The following is a 27,258-nucleotide window of genomic DNA, read 5'->3' as shown; positions in this document are numbered from 1 at the left end:
CAGACCAGTCTCTCTTGATCGTTGCTGCTTGCCTGCCAGCCAACAACTACAAGGCAAGTACAGGCCTGAGGGGGGGAAGATAGTAAGGGAGGCTAACAGGCTGCCGGTGCCGGGCCCTCCTTGGAGGCCTGGCCCGGGGAATCTTGCCCTCTCAAAGCCCCCAAGTAGAAGTGTGTGAGGTAGACGGAATTGTCTTGACTCATGGATTAAACAGATGAGGATAGGAACATTTGTACATATCCAGAATGCTCTCCCAGAGCCCAGAAAGGCATAGAGAGCAAGTCCTCATTTGGTGCCATCGGATGACATTGACTGTATGAGGCTGATGAGTTGTGCTTGTCCAAGAAAACAAGTGTTCCCTTGCTTCTTGTTGCTGTTAGGTCCTGGCCAGCAGAACAAGCAGAGACGTTCCTTTGGCTTACTATCTTGATCTCTGTCCTAGTGCCTGCCCAGTTCTTGTCCTTTACTGTCTGTGTGTTCAGTTCCTGCCCCTGGATTTTGAAAAGAATTACCCTCCCCAAGCTTCTTCTACCAGACACCTGCACATAAAGCAGAGAAATGCTGAGCTAATAATCCCTTTGACTTGCTTGCCCTTAATCTCTGTACATAAGTATTGCCATACTGGGAAAGACCAAAGGTCCATCAAGCCCAACATCCTGTTTCCAACAGTCGCCAATCCAGGTCACAAATGCCTGGCAAGATCCCAGAAAAGCTCAATACATTTTATGATGCTTATCCCAGAAATAAGCAGTGGATTTTCCCAAATCAATTTAATAATGGTCTATGGACTTTTCCTTTAGGAAGCAGTCCAAACCCTTTTTAAACCCCGCTAAGCTAACCACCTTTACCACATTCTCTGGCAGCGAATTCCAGAGTTTAATTACACATTGAGTGAAGAAAAATTTTCTCCAATTCGTATTAAATTTTCTACTTTTGTAGCTGCATTGCATACCTGTTCCACTCCACTCATTATTTTATAGACCTCTGTCATATCTCCCCTCGGCCATCTCTTCACCAAGCTGAAGAGCCCTAGCCGCTTCAGCCTTTCCTCATAGGGAAGTCGTCCCGTCCCCTTTATCATTTTCGTCGCCCTTCTCTGTACCTTTTTTAATTGCACTATATCTTTTTTGAAATGCGGTGACCATAATTGAACACAAACTGTTAGTACAGGAAGAGCACTGGGCAGACTTCTACGGTCTGTGCCCTGAGAATGGCAAGGACAAATCAAACTCGGGTATGCATATAAAGTATCGCATACCGTGTAAAATGAGTTTATCTTGTTGGGCAGACTGGATGGGCCATTCAGGTCTTTATCTGCCGTCATTTACTATGTTACTAATATTTGAGGTGTGGTCACACCATGGATTGATACAAAGGCATTATAAAATCCTTGTTTTTGTTTTCCATTCTTTTCTTAATAATACCTAATATTTGATTTGCTTTCTTATCCGCAGCAGCATACTGAGAAGGTTTCAACGTATCAACAATGACATCTAGATCCCTTTCTTGGTCTGTGACTCCTAACGTGGAACCTTGCATGACGTAGCTATAATTGGGTTCCTCTTTCCCACATTCATCACTTTGCACTTGCTCACATTAAACATCATCTGCCATTTAGACTCCCAGTCTCATAAGGTCCTCTTCCATATCATCATGCTGATCAATCCATAGACTGGTGGGTTGTGTCCATCTACCAGCAGGTGGAGATAGAGAGCAATCCTCTTGCCTCCCTATATGTGGTCGTGCTGCTGGAAACTCCTCAGTATGTTCTCTATCTCAGCAGGTGGTGGTCACACACAGCAGCAGCTCTGGCTAGGTCTCCAAGCCTAATCCTTAGGTTTTGTTGAGTACCTGGGGTTGAGGGCTCTTCTTGAGCAAGTGCAAACCTGGTGGTGCCAGGTCCCTCCTTTTCTCCCCCCTCCCGCTGGCTCCGTTCAAAAAAAAAAAAAAAAAATTTTTGAACGTCCTTTAAGGGCGTTTATTTCAACGTTTATTGCAGCTGCTCACTGGGACACCAGTTCGTTACAGCTCAGAGCGAGAAGCAGGTAATTTTTACCTTTTGTAGCAGGCAGGGGGTTCCCCGATCGGTCTCCACGTGGCCTATGGCGTCGGAGGGCGAGGCGCGAAGAATCGCTCCCCGGACCGCGTGTGCGCATCTAGCGGGGATGCGGGGGTTTCAAAGCCTGATTCGCCTTTTTATGGGCATCAGTTTGGAGGCCGGTCAGTGTCCCGGTTCTTCCTCCGGTGCAGCGGTTTTTCCCGCCATAAACGCCCATCCCCCGCTGCTCACCCCCCCCCATTTTGGCCGGCCACTCTGCTCGGACGGCTTCTTCTTGGGCCGCCCTTGAGGTGGGAGACGTTAATGCTATGGTCGCCCTTGATTCAGGCGACGGCAAGAAAGTGGCCAAAGTTAAGCGCCGTTTTTCCCGTGCAGCTCTTCGGAGTTTTGCGCCGGACGCCATTTTGGATGCGTAGCAGAGTTCTCCCCCGCTCTTGAGAGCGCCGGTTGAGGGTGCGTCTAGGGCCGTGGCCCAGGCTGCAGAAGTGCACAGTCTGGGGGGTTTCTCCCCTGATTTCATTTTGCTGCTGCATCAGGCTTTCCTTATGCAAAACGCTGCCCCTGCTCCCTTGTCCGATAAAGGGGTTGAGGCCTCTGGAAGCAAACGCCCTCGGGTGGATTTCTAGGCCCTAGAGGACTCTGTCTCCTCTGATGTAGATGAGGGCAGCGTATCTGAGTTCTCCCAACGGTCCTTTGGGGATTCCTTGGAGGAGACGGATTCCCGCTCGGATGGAGCGGATGACCCCTCTGCAGCGCGGATCTTTCGCTCAGAGGATTTGCCCAACCTGTTAGTGCAGGCCATGAGCATTTTGAAGATTTTCTCTCCAGAGGACGTCTCTCCCTCAGCCTCTGCTGGCTCTGCCATTATGCTGGGGACGAAGCGCCCGCCTAGAACCTTCCACGTGCATGAGGCCATGCGCACCTTGATTTTGGCTCAATGGGATATCCCAGAAGCGAGGCTGAAAGTGGCTAGGGCTATGTCCCGCCTCTACCCTCTTCCTGAAGGTGAACGGGAGGCCTTTCTTTGGCCTACCGTGGATTCTTTAATCACTGCAGTGACTAAGAAAACGGCATTGCCGGTGGAAGGTGGCACGGCCCTAAAGGACGGCCAAGACAGAAGATTGGAGGCGGCTTTAAGGTCGTCCTTCGAGGCGGCTGCTTTAAGTTTGCAGGCCTCAGTTTGCGGCTCCTATGTGGCCAGAGCGTGCCTGACGATTGTGCAGCGGGCTTCTCCCTCGGATCCTTCCTTGAGGGCTGATTGGCCGGCCCTGGAATCGGGCTTGGCCTACTTGGCAGACTTGCTGTATGATGTCTTAAGAGCCTTGGCAAAAGGTATGGCTCAGACAGTCTCTGCACGGCGCTGGCTTTGGCTGAAGCATTGGTCTGCTGACCACGCCTCTAAGTCTCGCCTGGCTAAGTTGCCTTTTAAAGGCAAGCTCCTCTTTGGGGTCGAGCTGGACAAAATTGTGACTGATCTCGGCACGTCTAAGGGCAAGAGGTTACCAGAGGTCAGGGCTCGGGCCAGTGGTGCCCGCCCCGGTTCCTCCAAAGGACGGTTTCAGGAAGCCTGTCAGTATCGCCCGGGCAAGTCGGGCTCCTCTGCCCCCTCTTCCTTCAAGAGGAACTTCTCCCCTTAAGCAGCATTCCTTTCGCAGAGACCACCGTCCCGGAGGTGCGTCCTCCGGTCCTCCCCCAGGGTCTCGTACCCAATGACGGGGCCCTGGTCCATGGCCCAGAGCAGATTGGAGGACGCCTGTCCTTGTTTCTGGGCGAGTGGACCAGGGTAACTTCAGACGCTTGGGTGCTGGAAGTCATCAGAGACGGCTACAAGCTAGAGTTCTGCCGACCCTTAAGAGACGGGTTTGTGCACTCTCCCTGCAAGTCTCCGGTCAAAGCTGTGGCAGTGCAGCAGACTTTAGACAATCTGATCCGCCTGGGTGCGGTCGTTCCGGTGCCAGAAGATCAGCTTGGCAAGGTACGTTACTCCATTTACTTTGTGGTACCAAAGAAAGGAGGTTCTGTATGGCCTATCCTCGACCTCAAAGGGGTCAATCAGGCCTTGAAAGTTCGGCACTTCCGAATGGAGACTCTCCGCTCTGTTATAGCGGCAGTGAAGGCAGGGGAGTTCCTGGCATCCTTGGACATCAAGGAATCTTACTTGCATATTGCCATCTGGCATCCTCAACGCTTTCTGCGTTTTGCAGTCCTGGGCCGACACTTCCAGTTCAGAGCCCTCCCGTTCGGGTTGGCTACTGCTCCTCGGACCTTCTCCAAAGTAATGGTGGTCATCGCGGCCTTCCTACGAAAGGAAGGAGTACAAGTCCATCTTTACCTGGACGACTGGTTGATCCGAGCCCCCTCTTATGCAGAGTGCGGCAGAGCTGTAGACCGGGTGATTGCTCTTTTGAGCTCCCTGGGGTGGATCATCAACTGGGAGAAAAGCCAGCTGCGCCCGACTCAGTCCCTGGAGTATCTGGGAGTTTGTTTCGACACCCAAGTGGGCAGAGTGTTCCTGCCAGACAATCGGATTGTCAAGCTTCAGGCTCAGGTGGACCAGTTCCTAGTAGCCTCTTCTCTTCGGGCTTGGGACTATGTGCAGCTGTTGGGCTCTATGACGGCCACGATGGAAGTAGTGCCCTGGGCCAGGGCTCATATGAGACCACTACAACACTGTCTGCTGTAGCGCTGGACTCCAGTGTTGGAGGATTACGCTGTGCGCCTTCCCTTGGACCCAGCGGTGCGCAAGGCGCTGAGCTGGTGGCTGAGGACAGACAAGTTGTCCGCAGGAATGCCTCTTTTGACCCCGGAGTGGGTTGTCGTCATGACGGACGCCTCTTTGACGGGCTGGGGAGCCCACTGCTTGGGAAGGACAGCGCAGGGGCTCTGGCCTCCTGCAGAGGCAAAGTGGTCTATCAACCTCCTGGAACTCAGAGCCATTCGGTTGGCGCTTTTGGAGTTTCTCCCGGTACTGGCGTTGAAGCCAGTACGGGTCCTGTCGGACAGTGCCACGGCTGTGGCCTATGTCAATCGCCAGGGAGGTACCAAGAGCACCCCTCTAGCCAAGGAGGCCATGAATCTATGCCAGTGGGCGGAAGCGAACCTAGAACAGCTGTCGGCGGCCCACATTGCGGGAGTCATGAATGTCAAGGCGGACTTTCTCAGTCGCCATACCTTGGATCCCGGAGAGTGGCAGCTATCGGCTCAGGCATTCTTGGACATCACGAAGCGCTGGGGCCAGCCGAGCCTAGATCTGATGGCGTCATCGGCCAATTGCCAAGTGCCGCGCTTTTTCAGCAGAGGACGGGACCCTCGATCTCTGGGAGTAGATACTCTTCTCCAACAGTGGCCGACACAGGAGCTTCTCTATGTGTTCCCGCCCCGGCCCATGTTGGGCAGAGTGCTAGACCGGGTGGCAAAGCATCCGGGCCGGATAACCCTGGTGGGTCTGGACTGGCCCAGACGTCCCTGGTATGCGGACTTGATCAGGCTCTCAGTGGACGGCCCTCTGCGGCTGCCAGCGGAGCAGGGCCTGTTGCATCAGGGTCCCGTGGTGATGGAGGATCCCTCCCCCTTTGGTCTTATGGCCTGGCTATTGAGCGGCAGCGTCTGAGGAAGAAGGGCTTCTCAGACAAGGTCATTGCCACTATGCTGAGAGCGAGGAAGCGCTCTACTTCTACTGCTTATGCCAGGGTTTGGCGTACCTTTGCATAGTGGTGTGAGGCAGGCTCTCTTTCTCCCTTCACTGCTCCAATTTCTTCAGTGTCGGCGTTCCTGCAAGAAGGTCTGGAGAAAGGCCTGTCGCTCAGTTCCCTTAAAGTCCAGGTAGTGGCTCTGGCTTGCTTCAGGGGTCGCCTGAAGGGTGCTTCCCTGACCTTGCAGCCAGATGTGGTGCGCTTTCTCAAGGGAGTTAATCACCTACGCCCTCCTCTGCACTCGGTGGTGCCTGCGTGGAATCTCAATCTGGTGCTAAGAGCCTTGCAGAAGCCGCCTTTTGAACCCTTGTCGAGGGCATCTCTGAAAGACCTGATGTTGAAAGCAGTCTTTTTGGTGGCTATCACTTCAGCCAGACGAGTTTCCGAGCTCCAGGCGCTATCATGTCGGGAACCCTTCCTGCAGTTCACTGAGGCAGGAGTGTCTATTCGCACAGTGCCTTCCTTCCTGCCCAAGATTGTTTCTCGTTTCCATGTGAATCAGCAGCTCTGCCTACCCTCCTTTTGTAGGGAGGACTACCCAGAGGAGTACTCTGCTCTCAAATATCTAGATGTGAGACGAGTCATCATCAGATACTTGGAAGTGACCAATGATTTCCGGAAGTCGGATCATCTGTTTGTGCTGTTCGCAGGTCCTCGTAAGGGTCTGCAGGCATCCAAGCCTACAGTGGCACGATGGGTCAAGGAAACCATTGCAGCGGCTTATGTGGCTGCCGGGAAGATGCTGCCTATCCAGCTGAAGGCTCACTCCACTAGAGCACAGGCGGCCTCGATGTCAGAGGCCGGGTCCGTCTCCTTGGAAGAGATTTGTAAGGCGGCAACTTGGGCATCGGCTCATGCCTTCTCCAGGCATTACCGCTTGACTGTGGCTGCTCGGGCGGAGGCCCGGTTTGGAGCTTCAGTGTTGGTCGGTTTCCTAAAGGACAAGTCCATAAACCGCTACTAAACGGACTTGGAAAAATCCAAAATTCCAGGAATAACATGTATAGAATGTTTGTACGTTTGGGAAGCTTGCCAGGTGCCCTTGGCCTGGATTGGCCGCTGTCGTGGACAGGATGCTGGGCTCGATGGACCCTTGGTCTTTTCCCAGTATGGCATTACTTATGTACTTATGTTGCGGTCAGGGATTTCTATGTCCCGCCCTGGGTGAGTACTGCTTCAGTACATCCCACCAGTCTATGGATTGATCAACATGATGATATGGAAGGTAAAATTATGTATCATACCTGATAATTTTCTTTCCATTAATCATAGCTGATCAATCCATAGCCCCTCCCAGATATCTGTTCTGTTTATATTCTGGTTGCATTTCAGGTTCAAGTTAGTCTTCTGTTCCTGTTCAGGAGGATCTTCGTGTTCAAGTTTTTTCGATTGAATTCTTCTGGAGTTGAGACGATTTTGTGTTACAGTGAGCTGCTGCATTCCTCTCCCCTCCGTTTTACGGGGCTGGATTGAGACCTAAATTCTGCCGGCGCTCCCTCCCACTTCGTGCGGCTGTAGGGCAGCTTTGTACCCCTCCCTGCTTCGGTGGTGTTGGGGTCAGTCAGCTCCTCCCGCGGTTGCAGGATAAGCCAGATCCCCCCCGCATCGGCGGGTGTGGTGTCCCTCCCCCGCTCCGCTGGATGGATTCCCCTTCCCCACTTGTGTGGGGATGAGCTGGGTTGATTCCCCTCCCCCGTTTCGGCGGTGGTGAGCTGGGCAGAGTGTCCCTTTGTGGGTGTAATTCTCTAAGTGCTGAGTCCTGCGGATGGAGCTTTGATATCGACATACTGAGGAGTTTCCGGCAGCACATGACCACATATAGGGAGGCAAAAGGATTGCTCTCTATCTGCACCTGCTGGTAGATGGACACAACCCACCAGTCTATGGATTGATCAGCTATGATTAATGGAAAGAAAATTATCAGGTATGACACATAATTTTACCTTGTAATTTTTCACAATCCTCCTGCGATTTAACAACTTTGAATAACTTTGTGTCGTCAGCAAATTTAATTACCTTACTAGTTACTCCCATCTCTAGGTCATTTTATTGGCTAGGGTTTCATTTCTTTCTTTGTCTGTCTTGGTCTGTGCTAGTTTGGCTTATGAACTATTAGTTAGGTTTATGTTCTCTCCGATGTTTTCAATAACTTATTAACGTGTTGTAAGTGTCCTGGGCAAGATGCTATATAAGAAAGAAAGTAAATAATCTGTTGGTACTTTACTGCAAAACCTTGTGCTTATTTGTAGATGGTGTTTGGAAACATAAAAGAGAGAAAGTGTTTCACAGTCATTCCCTTTCTCTGTAGCTTAGGGATGAGAAGTATATTTGTTAATTTGCTGTGTTTCAATTGTACTTTCATCTGTTAACCCTACAGTTGACATAGATGCTGCTATATAAGAGATATGGGCTGAAAATAAGTTGTGACTTTCAAGTTAAGTGATTTTAGGAGCCAGTTAACTTTGACCAGAGATCTGTTCAATAGCCAGTCATTGACACTGAGAAGAAGTTATATTTTAAATTGCCTGAAAATTTATTTTGGTACTGCATTTATAATGTAAAGATTATGTAAAGATTCTGAACAAAGTTTGCAAAATTGAAATCTAGTGTCATTGACAAATGTATGCCCACAGTTGGTGTACCTTAGTTTGGGTTAAGAATGTTTAAGGTATTTCCTAGGTTTTAGAGAGAATGACCACAAGACATGGGGGAATGCTCTTTCCCCTGTGACTTTAATGCACACAGACCAAAAGAGTAGAGTGGGTTGGCTCTTCCAAAGGACTCGAGGCAGACGCGATAATTCTTATGCGTGATCTTTTACTGAAAGTACACCAAAAGTCTCGACGCAGCAGCTGTTTTTCGGCGCATGGGCGCCTGCCTCAGAAGTCTAAAAATACGATGTATGCCAATCAAGCTCATTTTCAAAGCACTTAGCCTCCCAAAGTTCCATAGAAACCTATGGAACTTAGCCTCCCAAAGTGCTTTGAAAATATGCCTCAATATATACTGTACAATCCAACCTTGAATGCAGAGAAATAGACGATATTGCAGAACAACACTATGCTCAAGCCCGAGTGCTGACAGACAGAAGCATCCTTAGATCTTTCAGCACAGGATGAAGTCACTACTACAAACCAGGAATAGCCTGCCAAGCTGCCTCACAGATTGGATTGTACAATATATAAACATACACCGTACTTTCTTGAGGCAGGCACCCATGCGCCAAAACACAGCTGCTGTGTTGAGTCTTTGGTGTATTTTCAATAAAAGATCATACATAAGAATTATTGCGTCTCCCTTGTGTCCTTTTGAAGAGCCAACGCAGTCTACTCTTTGGTCTGTTTCCTATATTTTACCATATCTTTTTAATTACAAAAAAATTAAACACTTGTACATAATAGGTATTAACGGGACCAGTTGATATGCTGCTAATCATGGCGTATTCATACAATATATAAGAAATATACATTACTGCACGTGGTGAACACATCTCCTTACCAACTGTGAAAGGTCTTCCTACTTGGATGTACACTCAAGGCAGATTTTATGCTTTCTGAATCAGATCTTAGGCAGAACTGGAGTATCCAGAAGAACCTTGTCAAACTGGGATCCGGAGATCTTGAATGTGGAGATTCTTGTTGTGGAAAAACAGTTAAGTTGTGTTCATTTTGAGCTATAACCATTTTAACAGAATAAACAGCGTTTCTGATGCTTTTATAACAGCAGGATTTAGGCGTACTATTAATGATAGTGATATTGGGAATTGGCAGTGATGACATATTTGCATTTATGTATATGAACCCAGAAAATTTGTGCATTATGAAGAGCAGATGTAAATATTACCACACAATTTTTCAAAATGAAAGTACGCACATACTTTAATTTTGAAAATTTGATCAGAAACTATATGATAAATACCTCATGAGAGACTCTTGAGGAAATTAAAGACATGGGATAGGAGGAGGAAATGTCCTATTGTGAACTGAGAACTGGTTAAAAGATAGAAAAGTGTGGTTAAATGGTCAATATTCTCAATGGAGAAATGTGAATAGTTGGGTTATCCAGGGATCTATGCTAGGACTGCTACCTTTTAACTTAATTATAAATGACCTGGGAACAAGAATAACAAATGAGGTGATCTGTCTCTCAAGCTCTGGTCCTGCCCTGATTTCCTGTTTCTGCAAGGGCGGGACCAGAGCTTGAGAGACAGAAGGGAAGGCTGAAAGCGCGCCGAGCCAGCGCTTTTCACTGCCGCTGCCGCCTTAACCCCGAGCAGGTATGACTTTTAAATTTCGGAGGGGGGCCCTGGTGCTCGGAGGGAGGGCGGGCAGGCGACCGTGTGCTGGGAGGGAGGGCAGGCAGGCAGCCTTGTGCTCGGAGGGCCTGCGGCCTGCCTGGTGCTGGGAGGGAGGGATGCCTGGTGCTCGGAGGGAGGGATGCAGGGATGCCTGGTGCAGGGATGCCTGGTGCTGGAGGGAGGGAGGCCTAATGCCTGGTGCTGGGAGGGAGGGAGGGCGAGCGGAAGGGCAGCAGCCCTAACGAGAAAAACTTAACGGGAGGTGACTTCCTCAGAAAACGGTAGTGCATCGCATTAGTATTTTAATACTAATTTGCTCATTTGCATACCATTTTCGTTGGCTGCTACTGTGACAGGAAAATGCCCTTTTGTGCATGTCCCCAGTTTACTACTTGCGTTCTAAACTGGCTGGAACCAGTTTAAAACCCACGTTGCAGTTGTTCAGGTTAAATTGCCCTGTTGGCACTTTGCGATAAATAATTAGATTTTGGGTTGCTGTTTGGGCACTCGGTCTCTGAAAGGTTCGCCATCACTGGATTAAGGCATGAGTCCCCACCCCACAAAGTTGTTAAAGAAAGAGTGTATACTAGCCTCTGACATCTTCAGTAGGTTTATGGTGTGTTTTGGAGGGCTCGCCATACAATATAAGAGGGTAACGGTGAGATGTGTACCTGTGATCTTTTATGAGAAGTTCAGAGCAGTGCCCCACTGCTCTACTGGGATGTCTGTATGGCCAGTCTACTAAGAATGCTGGGCCCTCCAATACATTCAATTGGCTTGTCTTTGTTCATTTTTCCATGGAATGTTCTTATTTTTTCTTTTTTAAAATGATTCAAAAAGATAGATGCAATGAGTTCAAAACCATCTAGCAGATGGCCATTTTTGAAACAAAAGTTGGATGTTTTTCTGTTTTGAAAATGGCCATGTTTCTACTGGATTTTTAGACGTTTTCTGCAAAACATCTATAATTGGATTTAGACGTATTAAAAATGCCTCTCCAAGTAGTACATTTAAAACAAATCACAGAAAGTATTTCTTCATGTAACATATAATTAAGCTCTGGGATTCAAAGCCAGAGAATTTGGTAAAAAGTTGTTAGCGTAGCAGGGTTTTTAAAAAGGTTTGGACAAATTCCTAGAAGGAAAATCCATAAACCATTATTCTTCAGCATCTCGCCAGACCAGTCCAGAGCATGTGGGTACTGTGTCCACAACAGCCAGTGGACAGAGATAGAAAAATAGTTCTGTGTGATTCACCCTTTAAGGGGCACTGTACAACCATAGACATTCTGTATTTTCTCTGTCTCCAGCAGATGGTGATGGAGTGACTGTGCAGCTCCTGGGCTGTTTTCTGATGCAATTGCTGACCCAGTTGGACAACTGTGTCAATAGAGCAGGAGGCCCTTCTTGGAGGTTTTGCACAAAGAAAAAAAAATATATATTACATTCTGCCTTCTCTCCACTGCTGTTTTCTTACAAAGTTTAAATGGCAGTTTTATTCTCAGAGGACAAGCAGGCCTTATTCTGACATGTGGGTGATGTCATCCACATCACCTGGTGCGGAACATTTGATTGCGTATTACAACTTTAGAACAGCATGCACAGTGTTCGTAATGCGCAAGTGCCTTCCTGCCCACATGAGAGAGCAGGACCAGCAGTCTTCCATCCGCTGTGAGGAGAGGACATGCTGTTTTGCAGCTCCCTCACTGTGTCTGGTGTGATTGCTTTTCAGCAGCAGTTTTTTGTGCCTTCTCTACAGGATTTTTCTCCCTGTTTCCTTTTCTTTTTTTTTTTTTCTCTTTCCCCATTTTTTTTTTTTTTTTTTGTTTTGTTTCCATTATAGTTGTAGCAGCTCTTTTTCCACGCTCGGTAGGCCTTTTAGGCCTGAGCTCTGGTTGGGGTCTATTTTCCCGTTTTTGTGGTGATTAGTCCCATTTTAAAGTCACCATCAAGTTGTTTGATATGGCCACAGAAGTTTTTCTTTGTCATATGAAGAAAAGAACACAGCTGGCCAGTGAGAGAATTTTTGAAGCCCAATCCGACTCCTCAATATTGGCATTGGTATCTGTGTCAATCCCCATGGCTGCGAGACACTTCACAGCCGCTGGGAGTGGACATGCATCAAATGTGTTTCCACCTTCCTCGACGCTGGATGCTGTGCAGGGTCCCCGGGTCTGGTCAGCATCGGACTTGACGCCAAGACAATGTGGGGATTCAGTGCTGTCTTCGTTGGCACCGAGGGGCATTGATGATCAACATCAATCTCCCTCATCGCACGGTGCGGGGAGCTCCAGGGCACCGAAGGGGTACTTGGCTTGAAGATGTTGGGAAACGCTGACCGACACCTATCTATTAGTAGACAGGTGCCAAGTACGTGAGATTTCCTTTTGTATGAGTTCATAGGGCCCAGGAGAGAGAGGAGGAAACCATTTGTCAGCATATGTTCTGCAAAGGGGAAGCCACCTCCTTGTTTCCTGAGCTGCTTATCCTGGATGTGTTGGACTTCGTGGGTGAAGTGGCAGATGGGGGGCTCCAGTCCCTCTATATTGATTAGTCCTTCCTATATGCCTTCAAAATGCATTCTCTTCTGTGAACATGAATGTTTGCTGCATGCATGGTAGAACACATATTCGCAGAGAGTCCCAGCCATTTTGAGAACTGCTATGCTATATCTCGCAGGTTCTGGACCGGTCTGGATGCGGACACTTAGGAAGGAGAAATTAGAGCTTATCTGTAAATTTTTCTTTAGCCCCACCAGACCAGTCTAGAGGCCTGCCCTGGCACGTCAGCTGTTGCTTAAACCATTTTGCTTTCTTTAATTTAATTCTATTCTTTTCCTTCTAGTTCTGCACCGTCAGATTTCTTTTGGGGTTCAAATTTTGCTGACAGGTTAAACTTTATAAATGGTTTATGTTTCAACATTTTTATTGATGAGGAAATAAACATGGTATAACAGATACCATAAAATATAAAACTTCAACAGTACAATGGAACATCACATATAAGTATTGAACAGACCATCATCACATTTTTATATCCCCCCTTCCCTCTGGGTGTGCTAACCAATATTGGGGATAGTGGGTTTAAACATTCAGACCATGTGTACTTCCAAGGCAACTCACAATAGATTAAGGAACAAACGTCGCCCCCGTGGACTAATTCCTTGTATATATCGGCCCCATATTGGCATGAACTGTTTTTTTTTCTTTTCAGGGCTCCCTTCACCTCTCTGGCTTCCCAGGTGGCCAACTCATGTATCTGGTTCCTCCAGTGCCAATACACCGGTGGATCCGGGTCTATCCATTTCTGTAGAATAGTCTTGCGTGCCACTAAACATACCTTGCGGCACCAAACTCTATTTCCTTTCGCCTGGGTCACAAAAGCTGCTTTTTTTTTTATTATTATTTCTTTATTAAGTTTTCAAAATTTACAAGATGATGCTTATAAATCAGAAATACAGCGAAGTAATTAGAGAGAGAGCATTATTCATCAATATCCAAAAAGGAAAAAAAAAATGTTAATCTCCACAACTAATATGCTTTCTCTAAAAATAGGTAAAATAAACATAAAAGGAAAAGATAAATCGCTTTCTTAGACCACAATCATTATAGGGAGAGGAGACATCTAGTTAAAGGAGAAACATAAAAGTAATACATTAACGTAAATGGCCTGGCTCGTATACCTCCAGCTTTATATACTACTAGTAAAAAAGGCCCGTTTCTGACACAAATGAAACGGGCGCTAGCAAGGTTTTCCTCGGAGTGTGTATGTTTGGGAGAGTGTATGTGAGAGTGACTGTTTGAGAGTCAGAGTGAAAGTGTGAGTCCAATCCATGCTCCTCTGTCACCTGGCCCCTCCATTCATCCCTATCCAGCAATTCCCCTCTCTGCCTGAGGCCTGCCCTGCAATCCATATCCATCCATGCCCATCTGTCCCCTCCATTCATCCCTATCCAGCAATTCCCCTCTCCCTGAGTCCTGCCCTTCCAATCCATGCCCATCCATGCTCCTCTGTCACCTGGTCCCTCCATTTTTCCCTATCCAGCATTTCCCCTCTCTGCCTGAGGCCTGCCCTGTAATCCATATCCATCCATGCCCATCTGTCCCCCTCCATTCATCCCTATCCAGCAATTCCCCTCTCCCTGAGTCCTGCCCTTCCAATCCATGCCCATCCATGCTCATCTGTCACCTGGCCCCTCCATTTTTCCCTATCCAGCATTTCCCCTCTCTGCCTGAGGCCTGCTCTGCAATCCATATCCATCCATGCCCATCTGTCCCCTCCATTCATCCCTATCCAGCAATTCCCCTCTCCCTGAGTCCTGCCCTTCCAATCCATGCCCATCCATGCTCCTCTGTCACCTGGCCCCTCCATTTTTCCCTATCCAGCATTTCCCCTCTCTGCCTGAGGCCTGCTCTGCAATCCATATCCATCCATGCCCATCTGTCCCCTCCATTCATCCCTATCCAGCAATTCCCCTCTGCCTGAGTCCTGCCCTTCCAATCCATGCCCATCCATGCTCATCTGTCACCTGGCCCCTCCATTTTCCCTATCCAGCAATTGCCCTCTCTCCCTGAGGCCTGCCCTCCCAATCCATGGCCATCCATGCTCCTCTGTCCCCTGCCGCCTCCATTCATCCTTTTCCAGCAAGTCCCCTCTCTCCCTTCCATGACCCCCCCCCCCTCGCATCCATGCTCCTCTCTCTCCCATGTGCCAGCCTGGGCCGGCCTCTTTCCCCCCCCCCCCCCCCCCCCGCTCGCATCCATGCTGTGGTTGGCCACCCTCTTCTCTCCCCCCAACATGCGTTTTTTTTTTTTCTTCCACCCCCTCCCGCGAACCTGTCAGACGCACGGAGTTAAACTTTCTAAGATGATTCAACAACCTACGGGAAGGGAAGGTAGTATAACAACGGCGGCGGCAGTTTTCGGCGTTCCGGCGGGGGGGGGGATCGACAGGTTCGCGGGAGGGGGTGGGTTTCGAGGGGGCCATAGCGCGGGGGGGGGGGGGTGACAGCTGATTCCGAGGCAGTAGGAGGAGTAGGGAAACACGCTGCGCGTGTTTCCCTACTCCTCCCCTTGCCTTGCAATCAGCTGTTTTGACGTCAGTGACGTCAGTGCGTGTCTGCCTCACAGACCACCTCCAGCCAAGGAGCCACGGTCCCAAGCACAGAACGTTGGAGGTGAGAATTATTATATAGGATTTCTTAATACTCATCAATCACTATCTGGACAGTTTCTTACTATCTATAAACGTTTTGAGCTGATCTGGTTCAAAAAAGATGTACTTATTTCCCAGGTATTTAATACAGCATTTGCATGGATAGGCCAATACAAAAGAAGCTCCCAGTGCTTTAACCTCCTCTCTGTAGGCAAGAAATGCTTTTCTACGATCTTGTGTGGATCTAACCACATCTGGAAAGATCCAGATTTTATGACCACAAAATTCTTTATTTGAGTTCTTAAAGTCTTAATAAGGCATTCATATCCTGCTCAAAAACGAATGACACCAAAAGCGTCCTTCGAGTTGATACTTCTGATATAGATTCCTCCAGCAATACTGATAAGTCTTGTAAATTCAGTTCAGGTATCTGTACCTTTTCAGTTGGATTCGCCTTAGATTGTTTAGATTCAGGTAAATAATAAATGTTATTTATCGGTGGAATTGCAGATTGAGGATAAGCCAAAACTTCCATCAAGTATTTTTTCAAGAAATCAATTGGGGCGATTCCAGGTAAAACAGGGAAATTTAAAATCCGTAGATTCAGACGTCTGTTATAGTTTTCAAGAGTTTCTAATTTTAAGGAAACCTTAATTTTATCTTTTATCAGAGTATCTGTTACTGCTTTCAGAGATGAGATTTCAGTTTTTTGAATAGACAAATCTGTTTTAACATCCTCATGAGCTAACGTTAAAGCATCTATTTTATTTACCAGCAAAGCCATATCCTGAGAGGTTTTTGTAGCCAGAGTCGTTAGTTGTTGGATGGCTGACCAAATGGATTGTAGAGTTACCGCTTGGGGAACCGCATGTTCCATGATTGTAACGTCTGCTTCCTGGGGCAGAGTACCTCCGTCTGAGGGCCTTCGGTCACCGACTTCCGGTTCCTTCGCGTCCTCAATACTCGACCGCTGGGTTGCAGGACAAAGCGGTGGATTAAGGTCCGGTGGGGATAACGATGTTTCTACCCCTAATGGAGATGTCACTCCTTCCACATATCCAAATGCGGGGTCCCTCTCACCGGTTCTCGCTGGGGTGCTGGAGACATAACGCAGAAGCGTTTGCTGACCGGGGGCAGGTAATCGGGCTGGCGGTAGTAAACCCTTTACCACCCCCTTCCTCTTAGTATGCGGCATATGGAAAAACAAAATAAGATTGAACAGCAGAGTTTCAGCTCATGCTAACCGCGGAGTCTCCAGCTCGAGCCGCCATCTTGACTCCTCCCCCCGGTCCAAACCCCCGCAAAAGCTGCTTGTGTGTCTAAGACATAATGATCCCAGGTTCCACTTACTGAGACCTGTGTTATTTTAGTTAGATAACTCTGGATTTGTCTCCAAAAGGCACGTACCCTTGGGCAGCCCCAAAAAGCATGGTATAGGTTGTGAGGTGCATGATTGCATTTTACACATCTAGTATCATTTGTGGCCATCATATGTCCCCATTGTTGCCCTGACATATATGCCCGCATAACCACCCTATATCCGCACTCTCTTAATCTCTCATCTATGGTGAGTGACGGAATGCGTCTCAGCGTTGCCCTGATGTCCCATCCTCTTAATGACCTCCCCGAGTCTCTTTCCCAATTTTGTATGATGTATCCTAGATTATTTTGGGGATAGTGTGACACCAGAGCTCTATATAGGGTTGAAAATGTCATTCCCGTTATCTCTAGGTTTTGAAAAAATGTGCTTACCAGATGTCCAAGTTTCAGTCTTAAGGCGGGCTGGTTTAGATGTAGAATGTAATGCTTAACCTGAGCATAGGCAAAGCGGTCTCTCCAAGTATTCCCTATCTTATCTCATAATTCCTCAAGTGTTAGTAGGTTCCCTTCTGGTCCCATCAGGTCCTCTACCCTTGTGATTCCTTTATTTCCCCATCTTATAAATATAGTATTACTCTGCCCTGGCTCAAAATTCGGGTTGCCTCTGAGTGCTAACAGTTCCGATGTTGCTGGCGTGCCCCCCATGTTGATAGCCAGCCCTCTCCAAGCCATGTGCATGGGTTGTAACAGTCGACAACGTTTAAACTGGGTCGGAATCTGCCTGTGATCGAGATATAGGAGGGTAAGAACATCATAGGGGGCAAAATATTCTCGCTCCATCTCTATTGGCATAAATACATTTGATTGGCCTATCCAATCTCCTACATGTCTCAGCAGGCAAGCCTGGTTATATAAAGCTATATCAGGCAGTCCTATCCTGCCCTGGTGCCAGCCTCCCAGTAACGCTTTAACTTTATAAATGGTTTAAAAGTGGTATAGCAACATGAGTACAGTAAGTATGACAAATCAAGTAGAAGGGATAACATTTGCACCATTGCTTTTGTCAGCCAAAATACTCTATGGCTGCCTGGTGCCCCTTAAGGGATGAATCACACAGAACTATTTTATTTCTCTGTCTCCATCCACTGATCAATGGACACAACTCCCAAAGGTTCCAGACTGGTCTTGTGGGACTAAAGGAAAGAAGATGAGCAGGTAAGATCTAATTTCTCCTCAAGATGGAATTGGGAAAATTCACTGCTTACTCCCAGGATAAGCACCATGGAATCTATTTTCTCTTTTGGGATCCTTCCAGGTACTTATAACCTGGATTGGCCACTGTTGGGAATAGGATATTGGGCCTTTGGTCTGTCCCAGTACAACAATGCTTATGCATGACAATTTATGAACAGCTTCTAAACTACAATGCAGAGACCTAGGTATTGTACAGTTGTCACATACATGAACATTAATCATGAATGCTGAATCATGTCAAACACCACAGAAAATAACAAACATTAAAACCACTATATTAAAACAACGAACAGTATTTACATATCAAGACATCTCATTCTTGGCTGTCCTTGCCATATGCCTTACAAACAACCAGGCCTTCTATATTTTACAAGATCTGCCAGGTTAATTGGGAGGTTACATAACAGAGGGAAGAAAATTCTATAGCAAATGTCTGGCTATAGAAAGAACAGCAGTGTAAGTTAAAGCCAACCTGGCTACCTTTACTGTAGGAACATGCAAAAGGTTTTGTTGCTATTGATCAGATTGACTGTATAGACTATACAACAATCAACTCCCTCAGACAATTGAAGCCATAACCAGCTAAATCTAAATAAATGTATTCATTGTGGTTATCTTGGAACCTCCTTGGCTGTGGGGTCCCCAGTACAAGTTTGGGAAGTTCTGTACCTGTTTGCATGCTGAAGGAGCCAAGGACAGCTAGGCTGTAAAAGAGAAGATGAAAGAATCCATGTAAAGTTTTTGCAAAAGTGTTGTAAAATATGTAGTTGAACACTGAACTATACCAGAAGACTCTGGAAGTAGATGTTTTGATTGTATTAACCAGCTGCTGGATCTGGTATGGTGATGTCACAGCAGGTTTTCTGGTTCTGTTTGCAGGATCAGTGTGAAGTACGCTGATACCAAGCCCTTGGACAAATCACAAGTAGAAAACATTGCCACCAAATTAGGTGAACATTTTTATATCTATTAAAGCATACTAAAATGTGAATAGAGGCTAAAATTTATTCTTCCTGATTGTATTAGATAGCTCAGATTGTCAGAGAATAGCAGTATTTAAGACCTATTTTCAAACATAATAGCTATGGAGAGCTGTAAGAGTAGAATAGAAGTGACTATGTGAGAGATTGCAACAAGAAAGAGTGAGGTAATCAAAGATGAGGATAACAAGCTTACAGGTTTTAAGTCTTTATTGCTCATCAGTTCTGAAGGCCTATTGCAGGAGGACCTGACACAGCCATGAGAGATTGTATAGGAAATAGATTGGAGAAGGAGCGCCTGTTGGCTTTAATAAAGAGCAGTGTTTGAGCTCCTGCAGAGTACTATTTCCAACACGTCTTTCTTTGCTTTGCAGAATACAAAGGCAAGAAATCAGATTCAGCAGTAGAAGAAGAGCTGACTTACCGCAATGCACTGCGAGTAGCACTGAACATTTTGAATCAAAACACATTAGCACCTGCCAGGAGGACTAAGCCCTGCACAGGCAAGATGAGCCAGTGTTCCAACCCATCAAATTTGCATGACAGAGAGCTGCAAAAATGTGTTGCAAAGGAGAAGAGACAAAAGAGATCTTCCAGATTGGCAACCTGTCAGACAGAAAACCAAGCAGCAAGTCCCATTTTGGTAAAGAGGAATGCTAAAACCAACAGAAAACTAACAAAATCTCTAGAATCCAGTGCACCTTGCCTTCCAGGAGCATGCATCTCAAAACACATGCATGGTAAGGTATCGCCATGCAAGGTAAGTGCACAGAAGGGAGGTCAGACTGTGCAGTCTGTGATGGAGAAAACTCCTTCAGCATCTGTGAAAAGGGACAGAAAATTTGGGGGTAAAAGGCATAGGGAGTACTGCAATACAGAATTCTCACCTGAGCGATCCCTAGAGTACACAGCACAGAATATGACAGAGGAAATAATGCCAGTCTCTGAATTATGCTATTCTGTTACATCAACACCTGTCAGGAAAATATCTAGCTCTGTCAGGAAGCCAACTGAGAAACTGTTTGATTTCCTTCCAAGAGGTGCCTCGGAGTTAGCCTGTGACTCCAGGTCGGTAAAGAGCATGAGAACGCAGTCTTGTACGGAAGACGTGTCAAAAGCAACAGAATCTGTTAATTGGTTACAAGACAGAAAGCCAGAGAGATACCAGGAATGCCTGAAGCCTTCTGCCTGTGACTATCCTGAAAACACTAGTATATCATCTCTTGAGCTTCAGTGTGAGAGTGACATTGAAGGGAGAAGCCCCAAGAGAAGTAAAGCATCAAAGCTACCTGACTTTGAGGAGAAGGGAGGTAAAGCTGGACACTAAAACCATATGAATTAATGGGACATGAGACATGGCAGTTGCCTTACATGTATGCACATCACTTTAAACTCATTTTAAAATGAATTTGAATTAATTTATTTTTTTAACAATTTATATACACTTTGTTACTAGAAAGAAAACTTTATCATGACAGTAGCTTAAGGTATTTGTTGAAGATTGTCCAGTAGGGTATTTTTAAATCAAATTACATGGGAGAGAATCTTAAAACCTATACCAATCATTTTTAAGGGATCAACGAATAGTTAAGCTCTGTTGTAACAGCAGTTAGCATAGCTAGGATCATAAAAGGTTTGGACAAGTTCCTGGAGGAAACGTCTGTAGTCTGCTATTGAGACAGACATGGGGATGCCAGTGCTTGCCCTGGGATTGGTAGCATGGAATGTTGCTACTATTTGAGTTTCTGCCAGGTACTTGTGACCTGGATTGGCTACTGTTGGAAGCAGGTTACTTGGTTCTGAAAAATAATTTTCTTCTGGCATTTATCATCCTGTCTAAAAATAACACTTACGTGGTTCACATTTTTGAGGGTAATTTTTATAAATACAATTTCCAAGTGGTTCTTAAAAAATTGTACGGCCAAATACTCGCATATGAGCATGCATGCTCATACTGGAAGTATAGTTGCAATGCACATTCATGTGTGTTATAAAATATGGAAATACTTATATTGACACTTTCAGAAACAGGTGTAAATTTGTACAAGAGAATTGTCACTATTAAGAATTGTTCTGAGAACCTATTTTAGAAAGGCACATACAGTGGTGGAAATAAGTATTTGATCCCTTGCTGATTTTGTAAGTTTGCCCACTGACAAAGACATGAGCAGCCCATAATTGAAGGGTAGGTTATTGGTAACAGTGAGAGATAGCACATCACAAATTAAATCCGGAAAATCACATTGTGGAAAGTATATGAATTTATTTGCATTCTGCAGAGGGAAATAAGTATTTGATCCCCCACCAACCAGTAAGAGATCTGGCCCCTACAGACCAGGTAGATGCTCCAAATCAACTCGTTACCTGCATGACAGACAGCTGTCGGCAATGGTCACCTGTATGAAAGACACCTGTCCACAGACTCAGTGAATCAGTCAGACTCTAACCTCTACAAAATGGCCAAGAGCAAGGAGCTGTCTAAGGATGTCAGGGACAAGATCATACACCTGCACAAGGCTGGAATGGGCTACAAAACCATCAGTAAGACGCTGGGCGAGAAGGAGACAACTGTTGGTGCCATAGTAAGAAAATGGAAGAAGTACAAAATGACTGTCAATCGACAAAGATCTGGGGCTCCACGCAAAATCTCACCTCGTGGGGTATCCTTGATCATGAGGAAGGTTAGAAATCAGCCTACAACTACAAGGGGGGAACTTGTCAATGATCTCAAGGCAGCTGGGACCACTGTCACCACGAAAACCATTGGTAACACATTACGACATAACGGATTGCAATCCTGCAGTGCCCGCAAGGTCCCCCTGCTCCGGAAGGCACATGTGACGGCCCGTCTGAAGTTTGCCAGTGAACACCTGGATGATGCCGAGAGTGATTGGGAGAAGATGCTGTGGTCAGATGAGACAAAAATTGAGCTCTTTGGCATGAACTCAACTCGCCGTGTTTGGAGGAAGAGAAATGCTGCCTATGACCCAAAGAACACCGTCCCCACTGTCAAGCATGGAGGTGGAAATGTTATGTTTTGGGGGTGTTTCTCTGCTAAGGGCACAGGACTACTTCACCGCATCAATGGGAGAATGGATGGGGCCATGTACCGTACAATTCTGAGTGACAACCTCCTTCCCTCCGCCAGGGCCTTAAAAATGGGTCGTGGCTGGGTCTTCCAGCACGACAATGACCCAAAACATACAGCCAAGGCAACAAAGGAGTGGCTCAGGAAGAAGCACATTAGGGTCATGGAGTGGCCTAGCCAGTCACCAGACCTTAATCCCATTGAAAACTTATGGAGGGAGCTGAAGCTGCGAGTTGCCAAGCGACAGCCCAGAACTCTTAATGATTTAGAGATGATCTGCAAAGAGGAGTGGACCAAAATTCCTCCTGACATGTGTGCAAACCTCATCATCAACTACAGAAGACGTCTGACCGCTGTGCTTGCCAACAAGGGTTTTGCCACCAAGTATTAGGTCTTGTTTGCCAGAGGGATTAAATACTTATTTCCCTCTGCAGAATGCAAATAAATTCATATACTTTCCACAATGTGATTTTCCGGATTTAATTTGTGATGAGCTATCTCTCACTGTTACCAATAACCTACCCTTCAATTATGGGCTGCTCATGTCTTTGTCAGTGGGCAAACTTACAAAATCAGCAAGGGATCAAATACTTATTTCCACCACTGTAAGTACCTATGTTGCCTGTATAAAATATGTGTTTTTTTTTGACATTTCACATAAGCACTCTTTTAGAGAATACTTTCCAACTCTTTTAGAGAAAATTCCAACTCTGGAATTTTTATTCCATTGAAATTCCTTTGAGGCTGATCCATGAAGAGTTAGTGCTGCAATATCCATGCACATAAATTCTTTTCAATAAATTTGCTCTTAAAATAATATGAGTAACTTTGAGGCTATGACAGGATTGCACATCTATGCATAGAGCTCCGAGACCACGACCGGAATGCAGCAACATCAAAAGCCCAATACATTATCCACATAACTTTAAAAGATAATGGATTTAAAATGAAACACTTGTCCAAATTCAGAACATCTTATAACTTCCATTGTACATTCATTTTTGTGTAATTCTCCAAGAAAATTATACACATTTTATAACAAGTATGTTTAAAAGCACAAAAGATACCATCTTTGAAATCAGAATTGTATGTGAAACCCTGACCAGAAAGGAAAACCAGTACACAGATAAGATGTAGGACCTGATTCACATAGACACGGTGGGAGGGAGAGAAACCATCTGTAATTAATAAGGCCTGTGGTGAATGGGTGAGACTTTTGTCTATAATATAAAGCAACATTTCATATAACTTGTTTGGGACAGGTAGCTGTAAGAGCTCTTCAACCTGGAACCGAGCTTTTAAGTACCAGAATAAATGCAGAAATGCTGTTTTGTTTTTTTCGGAGGGGCACAGTAATACAGTGTGAGATATTAGTACGGTAGTAAAGGTTGAGGCAAATGAATACAGAAAAGTGCATTAAGGACATCCTAATGGTGCAAATCAATGCAGCAGGATCTGTGAAAACTATGGCAAGGTAGTATCAGGTATACTGAAAGAATACAATAATGGTCCTAGAAAACTTAGTAGCCCTTTAGGGAGTTAATTTTAAAACTGCTGCTTTAGTGAAAGTTACCGTATTATCTCGTGTATAATGTGCATCCCGAGTTTTAAATTTTGAAAGTACATCATAAGTACCAGCATTTATTGATACCTAGTTCATAAGTTTCTTAAGAATTAAAAACAGCAGAAATAAAACAGTTTGGATTTATATATTAGTTTTAATTATCTATTCTTATTGGTATCATTTATTTATTTTTAACAAAGAGCCACGGTATGTCGATGCACATATACAGCAGTAAAAAAATTAATTCTCTGGAGACAAATAGGGTAAATGCAGGCACAGTTGATGGTGAAATCCTGGAACTGATCCTGAGTGTTGGTGCTCTCCCCAAGCTATAGCAAGCTTTTAGCTTACTGGGCATGTGCGGGAGCACGCATGCGCACACACAACGTTGTAAAAAGAAAAAAAAACAACCCAGGAGATCCACACACGAAGACAGAATTGGACAGATCTCACCATGAACAAACCACCCCCCCCCCCCCCCCCCCGAAATGGAGGCAAACGGAGAAAACAGCAGCACCCATCGGCTACTGCAGCATAAGGGCACTGGTTTCTTCACAGCGACCGTCCTCCCTTGGCATTATGGCCTCCCCAAAGGAACATATGACGTCAGCATCCGCTACTCTCTCTCCACAGGGCCCTGTTTCGGCATTGCTGGGGAGGTGCTACACAGATCAGCAGCCTTGCCTGACTCCAGAAAGACAGTGCTTGAGGGTACCTAGCAAGGGGCATGGCCACAAGTCCACGGACTGCTCCACCCTCACTCCCTCTTCGAGCACAGTGGAAGCAGGCTTCAGGAGTGCATGCCAACAACCCCTACGCCTTCCTCCTGCCAGACTCCGGGATGTGACAAGGCTCCTGCAGGCCCTGCTTCAGCCTTCCCAGTGCCCAGGAAAGCTAAGACCGTTGCTGCACACACTAAAGGTAAGGGCTCCCAGCAGCTAAAGGGCTGCGGCCCAGCAAAGGCATGCTCCAAATCCAAGTGGGCAGCCTCTCCAGACCTCTAGATGGTACTTCTGTAAAACAATCTGCTTAGTCACCTATGCTGCTGCTCCTTCCAGAGTCCCCTCAAACTGCAGCTACCTCTGTTCCTCCTCCTACAACCTTTCTCCAATTTGCGGTTCATTCAGGACAGTGTGTCTCTTTTCCAACCACCACTTACCCCAGGTCAACCACCTCTCTCTGTGATGTCTTGCTGAAGGAAATGGATATGGGGAAGCTGGCTGCAAATTTGGTGTAAATGAAGCAAACATTTCTCAGAGGACAAGCAGGCTGTGTTATTCCCACACGTGGGTGACATCATCCAACGGAGCTCCGGTGTGGATATTGATTTGCTAGCTTTAGAGAAAGTTCTAGTAGCATCCCACCGCGCATGTGCTGGTGCCTTCCTGCCTGACACTTGAGTGTGGATCTCTCAACCTCCATGGCTGCTTCAACCCCGGTAATCACTGGGAGTACACCAGCATTGAGTGGGTCTCCACTTGCCTCGACATCGAGCGTTGTTAGCAGGTCCCAGGACTAGTCAACATCGGATCCGACACTTTGGAGATGCTCTGATTCAGCGGCTTCCTCGTTGGCACCAGGGAATCGAGGCTGTATGTATCAGGGGAAGCCCAAGAAGCATAAACATTGGTCCTCCTCGATGCACAGTGCCAAGAGCACTGGGGCATCACTCTTCGATACCTGAGAAGCTCCAGCATCGAGAGGAGCGCACCCCCTCTGTGGAAGTGGTGTCCTTGCACCAGTCATCGAGCAGACAGGTCCCCATCATCAGTTCAGCACCAATGACTGCAGGCTGCCTCCACCCCGGCTCCCGTGCCTTTGCCGATGCCCACCCTGATGAGCAGTTCTGGAGCATGCTTCAAGAGAAGCTGGTGCATTTGCTGTAGGGAGCTGCCACTTTGGCATCAAGGGTTCTTGTGCCGTCAGCGGAACAGCCCCAGGCCCCTTATGAGGCGCCACTGATGCCAGTTCCCAGAACATAGACACTGGAGCAGAGGCCTGAGCAGGTAGTACCCCCTCTGACAGAGGGAAGGGCTGCACCTCGACGCTCTTTGGAGCATGGACGTTATTCCACTAAGTTGAGGCTAGTGCAGATTCAAGTCTCCTAATTCTCAAGAGGAAGAGGAGTCTGACTGGAAAGGCTCATGGGCATCAGACGAGTATCCACTTCTTGTCGGAGAAGTCACGTGCTATCCCATCTGATCCCTAACCTGATCAAGAGACAAAAATCTCCTCCAGAGGAGCTCTTTTACTGATTTTTGTCAGGGAGATGGCTGCAGCCATCCAAAGTTGGAGACGGAGGAGGAGCCCAGGCAGAGATGTTGTCTGTGTTAGCCTATAAAGGAAGCGGTCAATGTGCCATTGCACCCTATTCTTAAGGATGTACCGATAAGGAACTGGGAATCTCCCCTCTCAGTGCAGGTAGCACCTGAGAAGGTAGATACGCAGTATTGTATCCAGAAGACTCCTGGAATTGAGAGGGACCAGTTGCCTCACCACTCTTTGGTAGTTGAATCCACTCTCGATCGCGCTAAAAGCTCTGTCTCATGCCTGTGTGCCCCTGGGGCAAGAGGCAGATCCTTTTGGGACGAAAACGTTTCAGGCCTCGATGCTCGTTGCCCACATCCTTTCCTATCAGCTTTATGTGAGCTTTTACTTGGAGTCTCTAGTTAATAGTACACTTAATCTGGCGGATTTTCTCCCTGTGGAGCAGGCCACAGATCTTCGCCAGTTGGTCAGTAAGCAGATGGATTGTCGACATTATTTGGCCAGGATCGCATGACACTTTTGAAATTGCATCTAGACTCTCTGGAATGGGGATGTTCAAACTTTCTTGGCTGCGTGTCTCTGATCTGGAACAGGCTGTTTAGGAGACGTTAACGGACGTGCCTTACCAAGGAGACAACTTATTTAGAGAGAAAGTGGAAGAGGTTACCTCCATCTGCATCTTCAAGAAGGTTTTCGACTGGGCAGAGGCGCAGGTCCTATTACTCTCAAAGCCTTCCACTTGGTCTACTTAGTCGACTCGGAGCCCTCATCCGAGGCCTCACCAGCCCTGTCCCCAGAAATCCCAGCTGGCTCCCCAGTCAAAGTAGTGCACTGACTTTTCACTGGCTCAAGAAGAGCATAGCCACACAAAGAGTATCCATTCTGGCCTACCAGTCAGAGGAAACTCACTTTCTACCATCACATATGGGGCCCCTTATAACCTCTGAACAGTAAGTACTTCATTTAGTCCGTCATGGATATACTCTAAATTAGCATCAGCGACCTCCAAATTCCCAACAAAGTCTTACATCAGCTCTCGCCCTTCTGCAGGCCCAAGCGGTTGAATCTACTACCAGGGGAGGAAGGGCAAGGATTCTATTCCAGGTACTTTCTTGTGATCAAGAAAACTGGGAGAGAGAGGGGATTCTGGCTCATCCTAAACCTAAGGGCCCTGAACAAATTTTTGGTGAAAGAAAAGTTCAGGATGATTTTCCTGGGCACCCTACTTCTCTCATTCAGGAAAACGATTGTCTATGTTCTCTGGACTTGGATGCCTCTACTCACATTTCAATACTTCCCAGTCACAGGAGGTATCTCAGATTTCATATGGGGAAATGCCATTTCCAGTATCGCATTTTGTCATTTGGCCTAACATCTGCCCCTAGAGTTTTCACCAAGTGCTTGGTGGTAGTCGCAGCATATCAACGCAGACTGGGAGTGTAAGTGTTTCCTTACCTGGATGATTGGCTGGTCAAGAACAAATCTCAGGAGGGGGCAGTCAAGTCAATGCAGTTGATTATTCAGGTGCTAGAGCTACTGGAGGTTGTCATAGATTATTCCAAGTCCCATCTCCAACCAGTATG

General features: G+C 46.7%; 1 protein-coding gene across 4 annotated transcripts in view; it reads left to right on the top strand.

Moving 5' to 3' along the window:
• The window catches only part of PWWP3A (PWWP domain containing 3A, DNA repair factor), a 170,630-nt gene that overhangs the window by 35,875 nt on the left and 107,497 nt on the right, over nt 1–27,258 (top strand). For 2 of the 4 annotated variants that reach the window (XM_030220350.1, XM_030220351.1), the window contains exons 3-5: nt 9,314–9,402; nt 18,655–18,725; nt 19,130–20,065. In XM_030220350.1, the coding sequence (XP_030076210.1) occupies nt 9,314–9,402; nt 18,655–18,725; nt 19,130–20,065 (1,096 nt within the window). The remainder of the gene's footprint in view (nt 1–9,313; nt 9,403–18,654; nt 18,726–19,129; nt 20,066–27,258) is intronic. The other 2 variants (XM_030220352.1, XM_030220353.1) reach the window with 2 other exon arrangements.

The sequence above is a fragment of the Microcaecilia unicolor genome, chromosome 11, assembly GCF_901765095.1.
Source record: "Microcaecilia unicolor chromosome 11, aMicUni1.1, whole genome shotgun sequence".
NCBI classification, from domain to species: domain Eukaryota; kingdom Metazoa; phylum Chordata; class Amphibia; order Gymnophiona; family Siphonopidae; genus Microcaecilia; species Microcaecilia unicolor.
This window is presented reverse-complemented; position numbering and strand designations above follow the sequence as displayed.